This window comes from Peromyscus leucopus, chromosome 8b, assembly GCF_004664715.2.
Source record: "Peromyscus leucopus breed LL Stock chromosome 8b, UCI_PerLeu_2.1, whole genome shotgun sequence".
Lineage (NCBI taxonomy): Eukaryota > Metazoa > Chordata > Mammalia > Rodentia > Cricetidae > Peromyscus > Peromyscus leucopus.
This window is the reverse complement of record NC_051086.1, coordinates 51,740,913-51,758,602: the sequence shown is the minus strand read 5'-3', so window position 1 is coordinate 51,758,602 and position 17,690 is coordinate 51,740,913. Positions and strand designations below refer to the sequence as shown.

The window sequence follows — 17,690 nt, the reverse complement described above, 5'->3', positions numbered from 1 at the left end:
TTGCCTAGTACTTTTTTTTCTTTTTGTTTTAGTGATTTATCTATTATGTTTGCAGTATTCTGTCTGCATCCATGTATGCCTGCACACCAGAAGAGGGCACCAGATCTCATTATAGATGGTTGTGAGCCACCGTGTGCTTGCTGGGAATTGAACTCAGGAATGAACTGAGCAGCAAGTGCTCTTAACCTCTGAGCCATCTCTCCAGCGCCAAGCCTAGTACTTTTTCTTTAGTATTGACTCTTGATTGACATGATACTATTCACTGTCCTTGGAGCTGATCCCTCAGAACTTCTACTATAATAAATGCTAAAAAAATAAATCCAGTAAGAAGGATGTCCAAGCTGCTCCAGAGCAGCTATAACACCCGTGTGAACTGGGGAGCCTTTTTACAAATTGGAGCTGAGTCTGCAAAGAAGGAAAGTCACTAGGCAGAGAGACAGTGAAGAGGCTGAGAGGCAAGAAGGCGTTTGAAGAACTCCATTAATAGGCTGCTTTGATTGGCAGGTCTAGTGACAGCTGAAGGGTGTAGGAATCGAAGGTGCTTGGGGCCAGGTTGTGACTGACTCTGTGTGCTGTGCTTCAGAGTCTCTTTATTTCTTTGAAAAAACAAAGAAAAAAAAATCTGAACTTGAGTTGAGAAGGCAATACTGAGAAGTTTAAGTAAGGAGGAGGTGTAAAACCACTAGGCAGTAATCCAGATGAGAAAAAAGAATTAAGGCAGGAGAGGGGAGACTGTTGGGGACCAAAGACTAAAGAAGAAACGCTTTGGAGAGACATTTTGGCAGCTGACTGTAACTGATAAGATTGGAATCGGCATTCTGAGTTCTAACTTTAGGTTGGGGAATTTTATTTCTGTAGTAGAGAGCAGGGAATGGGAGGCCACAGAATAGGTGCATACTAATTTTTGTTGAATGGAGTGAGATCATTCTCCAAATTGGGTCAGGCTGACTGGGTCAGGAACAGCAGGAGATAAACTGACTGCTTTCTTTTGTGCTAGCTGTTTGTACATGTTGTTTAATTCATGGGCTTTTTACATTTTTTTTTAAAGGGCAACAATAGTTTCACTGGAAGACTTTGAACAAAGGCTAAATCAGGCCATTGAGCGAAATGCATTTTTAGAAAGTGAACTTGATGAAAAGGAATCTTTGTTGGTCTCAGTACAAAGGCTAAAGGATGAAGCAAGAGGTAAGTGTTAGAACTTAGCAAGTATTTATCCATTGCCTTGTCCATGAGCCCGGGAGGGTGATCTGCTGGGGAGTCAAACCCAGGGCCTTGAGCATGCTGGGTAAGCACTCTGCTTCTGAGCTATGTCTCAGCCCTTAATTTCTAGGAAGCTCTAGTTTTACATGCATTTATGTGCCTTTTAATCACTGTGCAAATTGCTTTTAACTTGGTAATTTCTTTCACACCCATACATCAATGCTAAGAAGTAGGTATGACCTCCATATTTTAGATGAGAAAAGTGAGACAGAGTTGGAGTTTTTCCAGCATAGTACTGCCTTCCGTTGGGATTTTTTTCTTTACTGATTCTTTTAAAATATCTTCACGTTATCTACATAGAACCATGTATGTGTTGTATATGTTGCTGTTTATACATGTAGCTAGTACACGCTTTAAGACTTCTGTCTCGGGTTTTAAAAATGGCTGTGCAGGTCAGGCATGGTACCTCATACTTGGATTCCCAGCACTGAAGAGGCTGAGGGAGGATTGCCTGAAGTTCAAGGCTAGCCTGGGCTACATACATAGTTACTCTCGTATGGCTAAACAAATACAAAAAAAAAAAAAAAAAAAAATGCCGGGCGGTGGTGGCGCACGCCTTTAATCCCAGCACTCGGGAGGCAGAGCCAGGCGGATCTCTGTGAGTTCGAGGCCAGCCTGGGCTACCAAGTGAGTTCCAGGAAAGGCGCAAAGCTACACAGAGAAACCCTGTCTCGAAAAACCAAAAAAAAAAAAAAAAAAAAAAAAAGACTTCTGTCTCTCCTTAGAAGCACAGTAAAAATCAGAATATTAGAAAAGCCCACTCACAGTGTGACATATTTGGTTCAGTTTTTTATGATGGACATGATATGTCCTTATATTTTTCTTTATATAACTCCTGACTACTTCCTGTGAGCAGACCAGTGGACATACACATTCCCTTTCTTCTGTTTATATAGGCAATATACATGCTATCACAAGTTTTTTTTAATTTTATTTTATGTGCATTGGTGTATGTCTGTGTGAGGGTGTCGGATCCCCTAGAACAGGAGTTATAGACAGTTGTGAGCTGCCATGTGGGTTCTGGGAATGAACCCTCTGGAAGAGCAGCCGGTGCTCTTAACCTCGCCATTACAAGTTTTTAAAACAGGTTTTGAGTTTGGAGAGATGGCTCAGTAGTTAGGAGCATTTACTGTTCTTTCTCTCATTTTCTTTATAATAGCCTGAATGTCATTGTGCATCTGAGGAGAGAGGAAGTTTTAAAGGAAGTATGTTTTAACTATATGTAATCTCTTACAGATTTTCAGTGCCTTTTTATTTTTTTCTTGAGTGGGATGACATTTGAAAATTTTTTTTATTAGAATTTAATTTTTTTTTAATTTTTATTTTTGTGTAGGGTTATTTTGTGTGTAAGGGTGTTTTGGCTGCATGTATGTGTACTACCTGCATGCTGGGTGTCCCCAGGAACTAGAAGAGAACATCAGATCTCTAGAACTGGAGTTTTAGATGGGTGTGAGCCCCCATGTGGGTGCTGAGAATCAGACCTCAGTCTTTTGGAAGAGCAGTGAGTGTTCTTTTAACTGCTGAGCCACCTCTCCAGCCCCTGAAGAACTACCTATTTTAGTGTATGTAATATATATACAAATAGTAACTTGGTACTGTTTGTTGATAGCTTTTTTGTCTTGTGGTGCTAGCAATGAAGCCATGGCCTTGTGCATGGTGGGCATCACTGCCCATGTGCTCCAGCCCCAGGCTCGCTCAGTGCTTCTTGGTTCGTTGGTTTGAGGAGGTGTCCTAATGCCTGCTGGACAAGTGCTCTATCCCTGAGCTGCAGTCCCAGCCCCTTACTTATTTTTAATTGTGGTAAAAACACAGAAAATTACATTGAACAGCTTACCTATTTTGTTTTTTGAGACACGGTCTTACTGTAAAGTAAAGCCCTGACTGGCCTGAATATCACTATGTAGACTATAGTGGCCTCCAACCCACAGAGGTCTGCTTACCTCTATCCTCTTGAGTTTGGAGATTAAAAGTGTGTGCTAGCTGATTTTTTTAATTTTTATTTTATTTATTTATTTATTTTTGGTTTTTTTGAGACAAGGTTTTTCTGTTGCCCTGGCTGTCTTGGAGCTTGCTCTGTAGACCAGGCTGGCCTCAAACTCACAGAGATCCACTTGTCTCTGCCTCCCAGCACTCTCTGCCTCCCAAGTGCTGGGATTAAAGGCTTGCGCCACCACCCGGTCTAGAAAACTTTTTTTACTTCATTGATTTTTGTAGTAGTCTTGAAACTACCATTTCAAAATTTGATATATGTAGACATATATGCAAATGAGTTGGTTAGGAGTATTTTGTGTTATTTAGTTTTACTATGAGTTTTATTTTGTGCCCTGCTCTAATTTTTTAAATCATTCATTCATTTGTTCATTCATTCATTCATTCATTCATCCATCCATTCATCCATCCATTCATTTATTCATATATTCACATGAGTGTATGTGTATGTAACTTTTGTGCAGGTGCCTGCAGAGGCTGGAAGGAGGATATCAGATCCCCTGGAGCTAGAATTACAGGCAGTTGTGAACCGACTGACATGGGTTGGGAACTGAACTTGTCCCATGGAAAAGCCACCTCTCCAGCCTCACTGATCAATTCATTTTTGCTTTTGGCCATAATACTGTTTGTTCTCTGAGGTTATAGCATTAAATTTTTTTTCCCCGGAGACAGTGTTTCTCCGCAGTTTTGGTGCCTGTCATGGATCTCACTCTATAGACCAGGCTGGCCTCGAACTCACAGATCTACCTGGCTCTGCCTCTGGAGTGCTTGGATTAAAGGCATGTGCCACCACCACCACCCAGCCTGCCCCCACGTTTTTAAGTTCTAAGAGATTATTTAAATTGTAGAGCTCACATCTTCGTTCTTGAGATGAAAATTTTTTAGATAGAAAGTTTGTTTTGTGAAGTACTAACTTAGGAAGAATATTTTTATGTTTTGGTTGGGACATTGCAGGAAATATTTGCTGCCTCTAGTGAGGATTCCTGCTTTTGTTTGCAACATTTTGCAGATTTAAGGCAAGAGCTAGCAGTCCGGGAACGACAACAGGAAGTGACCCGAAAGTCTGCTCCCAGCTCTCCGACTCTGGACTGTGAGAAGATGGATTCTGCTGTCCAAGCTTCACTCTCCTTGCCTGCAACACCTGTTGGGAAAGGAACAGAAAACAGTTTTCCTTCACCAAAAGGTTTGTATTTTCTCCTTGAGGTCATGTTAGAGGTCAGTTTCAATGCATTTGCTGATGGGGCAGGAGCTGCTACAGTTTCAGTTACTCTAGTGTCCGTGAAGCAAAGGAAGGATTCTTTTCTTTTCTAATTTTTTTGTTTTTTCGGGACAGGGTTTCTCTGTGTAGTTTTGGTGCCTGTCCTGGATCTTGCTCTGTAGACCAGGCTGGCCTCGAACTCACAGAAATCCACAAGTGCTGGGATTAAAGGCGTGCACCACCACCACCACCACCACCACCACCACCACCCAGCTTCATACTAAGGTTTTTGATCATACCTAAATATAATTTTATTTCTTGCTCTTGTCTTTTAGTATGTCAGGGAAAACCATGGGCTTTACACACAGATGTGAAGAGACTCTGTGCGTTACTGTTCAGATTGATGGAAGGTTGACTCAGATAGAACTTTCTGTTTGATGCGTTATGACCTGCCCACAAAAAATATTCAGGGGGCTGATGAGATTCATCTAGTACATTTGTTAAATCCACATAAGGAGGTAAACCATTTTGTAGCCAGGCTTAGAACCTTGAAGTGCAATCCCAGTGCCTTTTAATTCCAGTGTAGGTAGTTTGCAGTTCATATCTCAGCTTTCTCCACTCCCTCCATGGTTCTTTCACCCTCAACTGAAGCTATCTGTCCTGATCTTAAAATCCAGACTTTTATCCTCTAGAGTGATAGGAGAAGGTTCTCTTGGCTATTAGAACAGTAAGTTTTCTGTATTTGTGCTGCTCCACTAGCTACATGTGACTCTTAAAATTTATATTAATTTAAATGAGTGGTGAAATTCAATTTTATTGCATTAGTCACATTTCAAGTCATCATTGAGAGCATTATGCTGATTACTGGTTTGGTGCAGTCTGTCTGTCTGTCTGTCTTTTCTTTTTTTAAAAAGATTTATTTATTTATTATATATACAGCATGTATGACAGCAGTCCAGAAGAGGGCACCAGATCTCATTACAGATGGTTGTGAGCCACCATGTGGTTGCTGGGAATTGAACTCAGGACCTCTGGAAGAGCAGTCAGTGCTTTTAACCTCTGAGCCATCTCTCCAGCACTATCTTTTCTTTTTGTTTGTTTTGAGACAGGGCTTCTCTGTTTAGCCTTGGCTGTCCTAGAATTTGCTCTGTAGATCAGGCTGACTTTAAACTCAGAGATAGATCCACTTGCTTTTACTGCACCCAGTTTGACGTAGTATTCTTTTATTTTTTTTTAATTGCAAATAGTTTTTTTTTTTTTTAATACAGTGTATTATGATCATGGTGTTCCCAAATCTGTTCCCAGATCCTCCCACCCCCAAGTCACCACCTTCTCTCTCTCTCTCTCTCTCTCTCTCTCTCTCTCTCTCTCTCTCTCTCATTAAAAAAATAAATTAACAACAAAGCACAAACAAGAATAAAATAAAACTAACAAACTAACAAGAAAAGAAACAGCGTGAGAAACACATGCATACGGAGACACACAGAGACACAGAGGCAGACAGACACAGACAGACACAGACACACACACACACACACACACACACACACACACACACACACACACACACCAGCCCATAAAACACAAAAGCAGAAGCCATAATGTCCAAGCAAAACACCAGTAAAGTTAAAAAAAAAAAAAAAAACCCCAAACAAAGCAATATGAGACAATAAAAATCTCCAAAAATACCTTTGAGTTTGTTTTGTGTTGGTCGTCTACTACTGCTGGGCATGGGGTCTGCCCTGAAGTGTGGTTAACCTGCCCTGTGAGGCTCCCTTGGAGAAACTAACTTTACCTTTGTGGGCAGTTTTCAGTTGGAGGTAGCTTTTTGGTTAGGGACAGAGCTCGTGTCCACTTCTCCTTCTCAGCACTGGGCCGCTTTCTGCCTTGGGCCTGTGTCGGCCTGTGCTGCCATAGTCTCAGCGTTCATAGGTGGCAGGCGTTGTAATTGGAGTATCTTGGTAGTGTCTGTTAAGGACAAAGTGGGCAGCCCTCTGCCCTCACAGTTCTAGTCTTAGGATCTCCAGAAATACCTGTTGAGATGGTTAAGGATCTTTGTCCTTTCAGCAGTTTGGAGTAGTGACACATGGATGTAGTCTAAGTTATCCACCAGTTGCCAAATGGCTACGCTGCTTTCTGACCCCTCTCTTTTATATGCTGTCTGTGTCTTGAGAAAGGATGACTTTGTTTCGGATGTGTTCTCTTTGTAATATGAATACAATTCAGTGTAAAGGAGCTGCTGAGGTCATCACTCTGCTTTTCTTTTTCTGTAGCTATACCAAATGGTTTTGGAACCAGTCCGCTAACTCCTTCCGCTAGGATATCAGCACTGAACATCGTGGGGGATCTCTTGCGGAAAGTAGGGGTAAGCATTTAATTATTTATCACCAGGTGTTCCACTGCTGGGGTAATTAATGTTGAACTGTTTCTTTCCTGTGGTGAGAACCCCGATGAAGCTGAGGAGTGTCCGCATCCACGACTGATGAGCAGAGACCAGACTGGAGAAGCAGCACAGCCCTGGCTTAGGACATTTCTGGAAGCCTGGGCTGGGGTTTACTTGTGGGCCCTCTTCCGTTTCGCCTGCTGTGCTGGCCACGGTGCAGCTCCTCAAAGCCTGTCCTTGGCCCTGGCTCTTAGCCCTCTGGTCTCTCCCTCATCTTGTATGCTGTGGGACAGTGTCTGGCTTGGGCATGGCCAGCCATTCTTGTCTGGGTCTCATTGCTCTTGGGCCACCTCAGCGTCAGTGCCTCCTTCATGCTTGTTTGCAGCTGGTTTCTTTATTAATTTTAATAAATTAATATTCATCAATATTTAATATTTAAAATAAAAATTATTTATTTCATTATTTTATATGTATGAGTCACATGCATGTCCGTGCACCATGTACCTGGTGCCTGCCGAGGTCAGAAGAGGGTGTCAGAGCGATCCTTGGAACTGGAGTTACAAATGGTTGTGAGCTGCCGTGTGTATGCTGGGAATCCAACCCGAGTCCTATACGAAAGCAACAACTGCTGTTAACCTCTGAGCCGACTTTCCAGCTCTGGTTTTTCTTTTTCTTTTTTTACAAGAAGTTTAAAGTGTGTGTGTATGTGTGTGTGTGTGTGTGTGTGTGTCCGTCTGTCCACTGGGTACATAGTTCACACTGGCCTAGAACTCAATATATATATATATATATATATATATATCCCAGGCTGGCCTTAAATTCACCTTCTTCTGTCTCTGCCTGCTAGTGCTTGGGCTTACTTACTAGACCTAGCTATTTTATTTTTAAAGGCAGGGTCTCACTACGTAGCCCTGACAGGCTGGTATTTGCTAAGTAGACCAGGCTGGCCTTGAACTCATAAAAATCTGCCTGGTTCTGCCTTCGAAGTACTGGGATTAAAGGTACTTCCCACCATGCCTGGCTTTTTGAATTTTAAATAGCAAAACCAAAGACCATTCTTTGTCTTTCTCTCTCTCTCTCTCTCTTTATATTACATCTCTATTTTATCATCACTCTTGTTGGCATTTGGACTGCATATGTGCGCTAGACATTCTGGTCTCTGTTCCCTGAAAACTGGTGATGCCAGTGTGGTCAGATGTAATGTGTACTGGTCTGATTTTATTGAAACATTCAACACTAATCATTCAACACCAGTATGCCCCCCTCCTTCAAATGTCCTCTTTTCTTGGTGTCCCTGAAGCCGTTTCTTGGCGATTCCCACCCATCTGCCCATCTCTCTTTGACATCTTGTTGCGTCTTTTCTTTAACTGTCTCCTCTTTCAGTGATGGTCTTAATCTCCGAGCCACTCTTTTCCTTTGAAAAGACTCAGTGTTGTCCTTGTGTCTGTGTGCCTGAAACAGAATTTTTGCCTGCCCTGTGGCAGATGCTCAGCAACTGTTTACATGGACGGACAAGTCCCTTCATTGAATATAGGAAATGAAAGATGTCAGTGTGGATGTTGTATTTACAAGTCACTGATGGATAGCCCTAGAGCATCCCAGAAGGTCATTATTTCTGTCATTATTTAACTAGCTCATTGTTCTTTTGCTATAAGAAAGGGGCAGAAGAAAAAGAAGTTTCAGTTTGTTTTTGGTGCTGTTCCATGTTTTTGTTGAAATGTTAGGGTCAGATGTCCAAACAGATTCTAAAATTTTGTATTACCTGTGGATTTCCTTTAGTGTTGTGAATTTGAATGGGCTGTATCTTTCCCCCCATGGCCTATGTATTCCCTTTTTTTAGGGGGCTAGTAGAGAGATACTTGATTTGGGAGAAACTTTGTTGGGGAGGAGGGATTTCATGATATCCAAATGTGGAAAAAGGAGAAGTTCCTCTTGTTTTCATATCATCCATTTGCTGGTAGAGCATGCATGTGATAGGTGTAAAGGAAAGATAATTAGATTTAGAGGTAAAGGATAAAGGGTCAGTATCGTTTACAGGTGAATTAATTATAGACAAAGGGTATCAGGTATACAGTTTACAGTATGCTATCCAAAGAAAATGACTTCGTTTTATGTGAGAGTGGAATAGATCTGTGTGATTGCAGTGGGAAAATAGACCAAAGAACCTATACAAAGAGTGAGCTGCATTAAAAACATTCTTACATGATAATTTTTGTAGTGCTTGCTACACAAATGCACCAAGTCCCAACCTCCACCAGTATAGCAGAACTTAACAAATAATGGATGGGTTGAAAGATCTGGGGTCTTTCTCTACCTACTGGTACCATGATTTTCTTAGTTGTAAGGTGTCCCTCAGTGATACTGGGAGAATTAGTTAAATTTCTGAGCTCATCAGAAAGGGGGGCAGTGTAAATGTTCCTTGTTCTCCTAGAAAGACAAATGATCTTAACTAACCACCATTGTCCTGAGGGTAAGGGTTGAAGCCTGAAATAGAAAGGATTTGAGATGCAGGTATTTTCTGTACAGCCAGTGTTTTGACAGTTATTCCTTCTTTCTTTGTAGGCTTTAGAATCCAAATTAGCAGCTTGCAGGAACTTTGCAAAAGACCAGGCATCCCGAAAACCCTATATCCCGGGGAGCGTTAACTGTGGGGTGACAAACAGCAATGGCCCTGAGTGCCCAAGGTCAGGGCGGGCCACCTTCTTCCATAAAGGGTAAGTCTTTGACTTTTTTTGGCAGTTCTGGGGATATCACCTGGGGCTTCATGTGTGCCAGACAGTTTTTCTACCACTGAGCTACAGCCCTAACCCTTGGACTCACCGATCAGTTTTAGAAAGTTTACAAATTCTTACATGGTGTTACCAGTCTTGAAGGTCACTTATGCTGATGAGCTTCCCTGAGATCTTCTTATTTAAGTTCCAGAGGACAGAGGTTTTGGTTCTGGTCCCCAAGAAATTTGTCACCCCTGGAATCTGCAGCGACTGTCCTGGGGGCAGTCTCCTAAAGGCACCTGTGCTAGGCTCAGGAGAACATGCAGGGTCCTGTGGGCCTGCTCTCCAGGTGCTTATAGCTTGGAAACTCTGAGCAAATTCTTTTAAGAGAAGGGGAGAACGCTGCAATTATTTGTATTCAGACTCTATGGAATATTTATTTGAATAGTTTAGAAAAATACAAAGTCCTAAAGTCTTTAGACATTGGGTCAGATACAGGTCAGAGTTCAGGTCAGCCTCGTGTACCTAGTGAGTTTCCAGCCAGCTAGAGCTCCATAGCGAGACCGTCTCAAAAAAGAAAGAAGAAACAAAACCAAACATAGAAAACAAAGGGGAGGGGGTGTATGCATTTAAATTTTAAAAAGCTTTGAAGCTTGAAGAAGTGGTATGTCATTAGTGAAAAAAATTTCAGTTGGCATAGAAGATTGTGAAGTAAAAAATAGGTTTCCTACTTTCACACTGCTTTTGTCCTTTCTTAGAGTTAATTTTCAGGCATGTAAAAGCAGATTTTTATGCATCTGCTATAAGCTTCTTGCAGCACATCTCCAAGAGTGCACTTTAATATTGCCTGGTAACTCGCCTGTTTGATTTCCACTGCCAGCATCTTCCCATGGCAGTGCCTTTCATTTGACTTGGTTTCTCTCTAATGTGCATAGCTATCTCCTTGTTATGGTCGGGACTTACTCTAGGGAACTAGCTGGGACCTGTAATCTGTCTGTTGACCGTTTACTTTAGGTAGTTGGTACTGGAACAGCAGCTGATGTACTCATGATCCCTTGCCATTGTCTCTTGTGAGTGGAATAGGCAGCTTTAAAACCAACAGCAAAGCAGGGACAGCTCTAGAACAGGTCACAGGATTTTTAAAGGCGCTTTCATTTCCTGATGTCTTCAGTAGTTACAGCTTGTTTATGGAAGACCTGATTGTCCTATGGAGTCTACTGTTTTTTAATTTTTTTTGTTTGTTTTTGAGACAGGGTTTCTCTGTATAGCCCTGTCTGTCCTGGAACTCACTATGTAGACCAGGATGGCCTCAAACTCACAGAGATCATCCTGCCCCTGCCTCTGAGTTCTGGGGCTAAAGGCATGTTCCACCATGCCTGGCTACAGTCTACTCTTAAACGTTTTATTGTTCATCCCTGTAGTGGAGTATTCTGGTCTGTTGCTGTTTCTTATGACATTTCTGTCCTTCTACTAAAAGCACACTGTAAAATATCACTATGTAAGTCAGAACTCTATTCTATCTCTTAGGGTTTCTCAGGTGGATAAGTATAAAATTAACTGTCATCAGGCTTGGGAGTGCCCATTTTTGAACTGTTCTGGAACAACATGACACCGACAGGCATTTTCTCATTAGAATAGCCATCCCCCCAATGATACAGAAAAAATTTGGAGGAAGTCTTCAAGAGTGTTGAAAACTTGTGATTACTGAAATAGAGTAGTTATTCATCTCTCTGTCTCTGGGACCGTATTTCTTGGTGGGCAGCAGTGGCATCTCACAGTGTGAGAGGAGACATGAAGCAGAGATGGATTGTGGGAGAGTGCTGGCAGGTGGCCCTGGTGAGGGGAGGAGTAAGTTGTCAGTCAGGCCCACTGCGCTCTTGCACTTATCTCCATACCAGAGGACCAGGGCAGCAGTGCTCAGAGCTGGTGAACCTGCCCGCCCTTAGATGTAGAGCCTCAGTGTAGGCTGAAGGGAGTGACTGTGGAACTCTGCTCCCAGGGACAGCTAGGGCAGTGTTTCCGTTTCCTGAACTGGAGATGGGAACGTGCTTCCTGACAGACAGAACCAGACATCTGTGTTTTGTCTTAAATGATGGAAAGTTTATGCTGTACTGTTTCTTCCAACAATGAAACATGCTTTTATGGATTGGCCCTTGGTACAGTGTTTGCAGTGTTCACCTGCTCTTGCTTCCGGAATCCCTGTCTCTTCACCGTGCTCCGAGGGTGGGCTGTATCACTGCTTCCTGCTGCTTTGCTTTCGTGTGCTCAGCCTGCCTTTTCACCTGTTACTAGATAAAAACCAGGGTGGTGTGTGCCAACTGGAAGAGGAAAGGAGCAGCCTGACTCCAGATACATTATTAGTTCTGGCTTGTCAAAGAAAAGCCAGTCTTTGTAGACATAGGGAAGTGGCTTGGGACTGGAGCATATAAAAAGCCCCATCTTAAAAACCATGGCTTGGTGCTGGCCTTTTGTCCTGAGAGGCCTCTCTCTGTAGCTCCATCACTGTAGCTAACTAGTGGGCTACAGACTGACGGGTGCATTTTCTCGGGAAGCCTTCAGAGGCCGCTGAGTCTTGCCACAGGAAACTACATATGCTTAAACTGGCCAGGTCCATGGCTTAAGTGAGTCACAAGTATTTGCAGATTCTGCTTATCTGAGGACTTCTTAGAACCAGGAGTTGGTCCTCTGGGGTTTCTGCTGGCCCCTCAGATGCAGGCTGCTGTGCCTGCTCGCCCTCCTTTCTCCCACCACTGACACTCTTTATATTCCAGACCAAATTTGTGTGCAGTTTGGGTATTAGTTACTTGAATTTTCTCTAAAACATTTTTTTCCTCCATAACTTTAGTCTGGTTTCATATGTATCACTTGTGCATGGTGCAAATGGGGGACCAGTCAGTCAGGTTCTTCTGGGTGTCTGGAGGTAGGCGTGGGCTCCTTTCAGGGCATGATGTGAAAATAGTGTTTGTATTGCCATTTAATGATTTTTTCCTTTTTTTTTATTAGGCAAGAAAAAGTCATATTTCCCACGTTGTTCATGGGTAACTCAATTTGTTTGCTGTGCTATTCTTTGTCTTACTCATGCTGTGTGGTGGAAGACATTAACACACTGGTTTACTAACTGCATGGGGCGGACTCAGCTTTAGCCAACTCTTAGCCCATGAGTGAGCTTTCTAGGCCTGTCTGACTTGATCGCAGCATTGCTGTGAGTCCTCTGTGTAGGACAATGCCTGTCAGGAGTGAGTGCCTGTGGTCTCAGTAGCTGGGTGGCTGAGGCAGAAGGTGGCTTGAGCTCAGGAGTTGAGTGTGACAAGAATGGGACACCACTTGAACAAAATCAAACAAAACCTCAGTGTCGTTGGCCGGGGTGGCCGTGAGAGATGGCCTGTGGCACTTCCTGCGCCATGGCTGGGTGGTGTTTGAGTCGAGGGTTGGAGGTGATAGAGGCTCCAGGATCACATCTCACTGTCTGCATGGGGAAGGGCTTCCTCCTGGGTTCTCCTGTCGGAAGCTGGTGGTACCGAACTCCCTGCTCTGTGCTCGATTTTGTGTTCCACGTTAACTGGGATGGTAAATGGGAGGTGTGTAGACTCTGCCTGCCCTTTCTGAACTGTTTGGTTGTTGGCCTAGCCTGGGTAGAGGCCTGGAGCTGCTTGGGACTGCTCCATGCTTCTGTTTACGTTCAGGGAGAATTGGGCTCTGGATGTCCATTCTCTCCTGTTGTGGCCAGTCAGCTCAAGCTGCCCCTGCCCCTCACTGCCCTCAGGAGCACTCGTCTTGCTTCCTTGACAGACCGAGCTTTGGTTTTTGTATTGGGAGATGGTGGCTCTCCTGACTGGCTGCCGAGGTGCAGTTGCTGTTGCTAAAGCACTTTCTGGAGTTAGAGTCAGTTTTACCTTACCTAGATTTGGGGTGTAAGTTCACTGATTGCATGTCGAGAGCCTTTTTCTGCATACTTGATTCCCAGGGCTGTCTCCAATCTGCCTCTGCCCTTCCTTTAATTCTGTGTGGCCCACTGGGCACGTATTTCTCTACACTTGCACCTGGCGTATTCAAGGCTTTTCTTCTCTTGGGTGAATACATTTTAGTTTCCTGAAGGGGCCTCTCCAGACCAAAAGAACTCTTGGAGGTCAGCTTTCTTTTCGGGTTTTAACTTCCTACCTCCTGATTCAGAAGAGAAGTTGGCCCTCTGCCCAACCCACCTCCAAGTCCTCCCGCCACACAGATGGCCTGGCTTCCCACCAGAGCTCATGCGTCCTGGGAGCATGGAAGTGGTTGCTCACTGAGGGCTCCTGAGTGGCCTGGGGCTGGAGGAGGCCGGGAAGGTGGGATACCTGGAGGTCGTTGGGGCTAAACAACCCAGTAGTAATAGCTTGGTGAGTGAGCCTGGGCTCATGCCTGGTCTTCTCTTGGTTTCCTGTCTGACAATGGAGATGAACTTGGTGCTGCTTTAAAGTGCATTAATTTAGTCCCACACCTGTCCCGTGTCGGGGACTGCCCTCGTGGCTGCTGCCTTTGCACACCCCAGGTGACCTACAACAAACTCTTAGCCACCTACAGTGTGGCCCGTCAGATGAGTGGAGACTTCTGTAGTGTAGCTCGCCTGCCCCTGCTGAGGACAGGGATGCAGGTTTGTGGGTGGACACGAGGTCTCCCGTGTGTTCCTCCTGTGGTTGTTGGAGAGCATCGGGAGCTCTGGCTCTGCATAGGCAAAGGACAGACGGGGCTGTGAGGTAGGTGCTGCCTGGTGTGCAAACAGATGGTGGGCCTCGGCCTCAGGAGAAGTAGAGGCACGCGGCTTTCGGGGAAGATTTAGAGAGAAACTCTAATACAGAAGTGGAACTAGACATGGAGCTGGGGAGCTGGGGAGTAGGGTGTATCGGAGTGTCTGGAAGTAGAACAAGGCATGGGGCTGGGGGCTGGGTTAGGTTGTGTCGGGGTGTCCTTCCTGCTGCTGTTAGTTTCTGTGGCTGGCTGGATTGTAGGTTCCAAGTATGCGCTGTGTTCAGTCCCTTGAAACGTGCACTCTTGTCTCCTGAAAGTGGGTGGGCTTCTTTGCCCAGACCCCGCGCATGTCTGTTTCTGTGAGCCATTAGTGACTGTGCAGGGAATATGTGGCTCCTTTTAGAGAATGTCTTTGTGAGTCTGTATTCAGCACGTGGATTACAGAGGTGGCAAGAATGGTGGGTGGTGCAGGGTGGCCCCTCAAAGTTGCTAATAGGATGGATTCCCCTAGGAAGGGCCTTAGACCAGCGGGGCTGCAGTTGCCTCCTGAGACCTTGGGCCCCTCCCTCTCCTTTCCCTCCCCCTTGCTTCCTGTGGCTGCATGCTGGTGGGTGGAGTGGGGGTGCCCTCCACCTTGTGGGTGTGCCTGGATGTTGGTGCTTGTGTGGAGCTGGGTTGCTGTACAAAAAAACCCAGCTCTTCCCATCTGGCTTTGCTTGCTAAACATTAACTTTTTTCTCCTTGAGATACTGGTATTGCAATAGTTATAAAATAATAAAGTGTAATCTAGTAAAATTTATCTATAACCCAGAGAAAAAGAATTTTGTTAGAATTTCCTTCTATGATATAATTTCATTACATATATGTGTATATGTAATATAATCCACACGTTTATGTGTGTGTGTGTGTGTGTGTGTGTGTGTGTGTGTGTGTGTGTGTGTAAAGAGTTATTCATTCTAGATTTAACTATATAAATCCATAGTGTAAGAGGCTGGAATAGAAGAGAATCTAGGCTATACACTGCTTGCATTTTCTTTTTCCTTTTGTTTTTTTACATCACACTGAAAGGCAGTTTGGATACCTGCCTCTTTTTCCTTGTATCATTAAATACATACTGAACATTTCCCCTTGATATTAAAAGTACTGTAGAATCCATTCTTAATAGTTGTATTTATATTTCATTGTTTTGTTGTATAATTATTTATCTAGCTTTCTATTGCCAGACATTTAGACCGTTTGATGGTTTAAAAAAGATCAAATTTGTGGTTATAGTGGCCCACATGACAGAGTTGCCTAGAAAGGGGTACATGCTCTCAGTACCCTAGGACTGTGAACTACCTATCCATTCTCTTATCACCGTGCCTCTGGGGCAACCACTTTGGGATTCGGGATTCTACTGTGGACAAGGAAGAGCACGAGTTACAGAAAGCAGCTAAGTTTCCTGTGTGTAGAGTGATGTTAAATAAGCCTCTTTTTCTTCTCTTCTTCCCTTGCTATTCTGGTCACCCCACAGGGCGGTAAATGGCTTCGATCCAGCTCCTCCTCCTCCTGGGCTGGGCTCCTCACGGCCATCATCAGCACCGGGTATGCTGCCTCTCAGTGTGTGAGTGCCCGGCCTCCAGGTGGGGCCCCTGCTCTCCTCCAGCAGCCCAGGACACCTACGCCTCGTCCCTCGGTCCCTGGGTCCAGCCCTGTGCCCCTGTCTGCCTCTCCACCGCCGGCAGAGGGCAGGCTGCATGCAGTGGCGGCTGCTGGGCCCTGCCCAGCCCCAGGACTCTGCGCGATATCAATACTGGCTATTTTCTCTTCTCGCCGTAGTGCCGTTGGTTTCACATGATTGCACTTTTGTGGGTCACAAGTGATACATACGTGTATTACTCGATCACTGGATGTGGAAGTACCCGTTCATCACATCTGCCTCATAGCCCCCATTTTGCTGTGCTGATAGGATTTAGTTATGTTTAGGACATTGCAGATCTTCTAGAAGTTCTCCTCAATCAGGTTGACAAGACCCTTCTAAGGTCCCACCCAAGCATCTTCAGTGCTCACAATCATGTGTCCCCCAATCTCACCCTACAGTTCAGACCGTTTCAGGCCGAGTCAGGAACGTCTCTGAATTAGGGAACATTGTCTGTACCTTCTGACTTTATGTAAGCAGCCCATTCCAAAGGCTTGCTTTTAAAGCAGCAAGATGCCTGTCTGACCTACAGGAGGCAGGGGCATCTGGGACCTGGGCACTCCAGGGCTGAGCCTCTGTGTGCCTCAGACTCAGAGAAGGCAAGTGGCAACTTCCTCGCCAGCTTTCTGGTCCCTCAGTTCAATGACATCTCTTAGAGCATTTTTATTTTCTCGTCTGAAGGTCTGTCCAGTTGCATTGGGAAGGGTTGAGGGCCCTGATTGTGGGCTGGCTGGTGCCAGCTCCTGGGGGCAGACTGGCCAGAGTGTGTGTCTCTTTCCCCCTTTGTTCTTCTCATGCTGCACTTACTGTTTACATTTGTTTTATTGTATATAGGTTTGTAAACATTATTGCCTAAGATATTTGTATATAACTTGGGCTTTGTAGCTTTTATTTATTCAGACTCATATGGCATGTTAATTAATGACTTATGATGGTGTCCTACTCTGGGCAGCTGTATAGGATCATCATGTGGTTAAAAGAAGATACTTCCCTCCAAAAAAAAAATCTTTTAATGTGGAAACAATAAATTTCACAGAAAAAAAGGGTGGAGATTGCTTTATTTGGTTCCTGCCATCCCACGAGAAAAGAACATAAAAAGGCAGTGCAGCGTCTCTTCTCCCACATAAGATGTGTGGTGGTGAACAGATAGGAACTGAGACCCAAGATGGAGGCCGCAGAAGATGCCTACTCATGCATGTTTCTAGGTGTGTACCATTTCCAGGGGCAGCCTGAGAATGGTCCAGACTCCACAGGATAGTAGGGAAGTCCAGGACTGATGAGTTTGCCAGGGCATGGAGTACCCCATGGACCCAGGAGCTGGTCTCCAGTTGCACTGCATACAACATTGTGTGCCAGAAGTCCTAGGATTAGAGAGATTACATGGACAGGAGCTTCTCTCACACTTCTTTCCTTGGGTTGATGCTAGCAGATGAAAAGTTCCAGTGCCATGTTGAGGAAACTGCAGAATGGGGTATGCATGCGTTGTGTTTGGAACCCTGGCTGCTTTCAGCAGCACTAACACAACAGCGTCCTTTACAGCTTCAACTACAAGTGTGCTGCTGAGGGTGGTGGCAGAAGCTGCTGATCTCAGTTCGAGTTGGAGTCAGCCTGGGGTACATAGTGAGCCCCAGGACAGCCAGAACTATGTAGAGAGAGAGAACTTGTCTCCACCCCCCTCCTCAAAAAACAAAACAATAAAACAACAGCAAAAAACCTAATTGAATGAAGTTAAGGGAGCCAGATCCCTAA

The 17,690-nt window shown here is 44.5% G+C and overlaps 1 protein-coding gene across 4 annotated transcripts in view; it reads left to right on the top strand.

The window, feature by feature from the left end:
* Ndel1 (nudE neurodevelopment protein 1 like 1) overlaps positions 1-16,987 on the top strand; it is a 33,940-nt gene extending 16,953 nt beyond the window's left edge. The window contains exons 5-10 of one of the 4 annotated variants that reach the window (XM_028869407.2): positions 1,049-1,185; positions 4,259-4,432; positions 6,721-6,812; positions 9,393-9,544; positions 12,545-12,579; positions 15,777-16,987. In XM_028869407.2, the coding sequence (XP_028725240.1) occupies positions 1,049-1,185; positions 4,259-4,432; positions 6,721-6,812; positions 9,393-9,544; positions 12,545-12,579; positions 15,777-15,784 (598 nt within the window). In that variant the 3' untranslated portion in view covers positions 15,785-16,987. Of the gene's footprint in view, positions 1-1,048; positions 1,186-4,258; positions 4,433-6,720; positions 6,813-9,392; positions 9,545-10,299; positions 10,770-12,544; positions 12,580-15,776 lie in introns of those variants that run through there. The other 3 variants (XM_028869406.2, XM_028869405.2, XM_037201505.1) reach the window with 3 other exon arrangements.
* Positions 16,988-17,690: the final 703 nt, after the last annotated feature.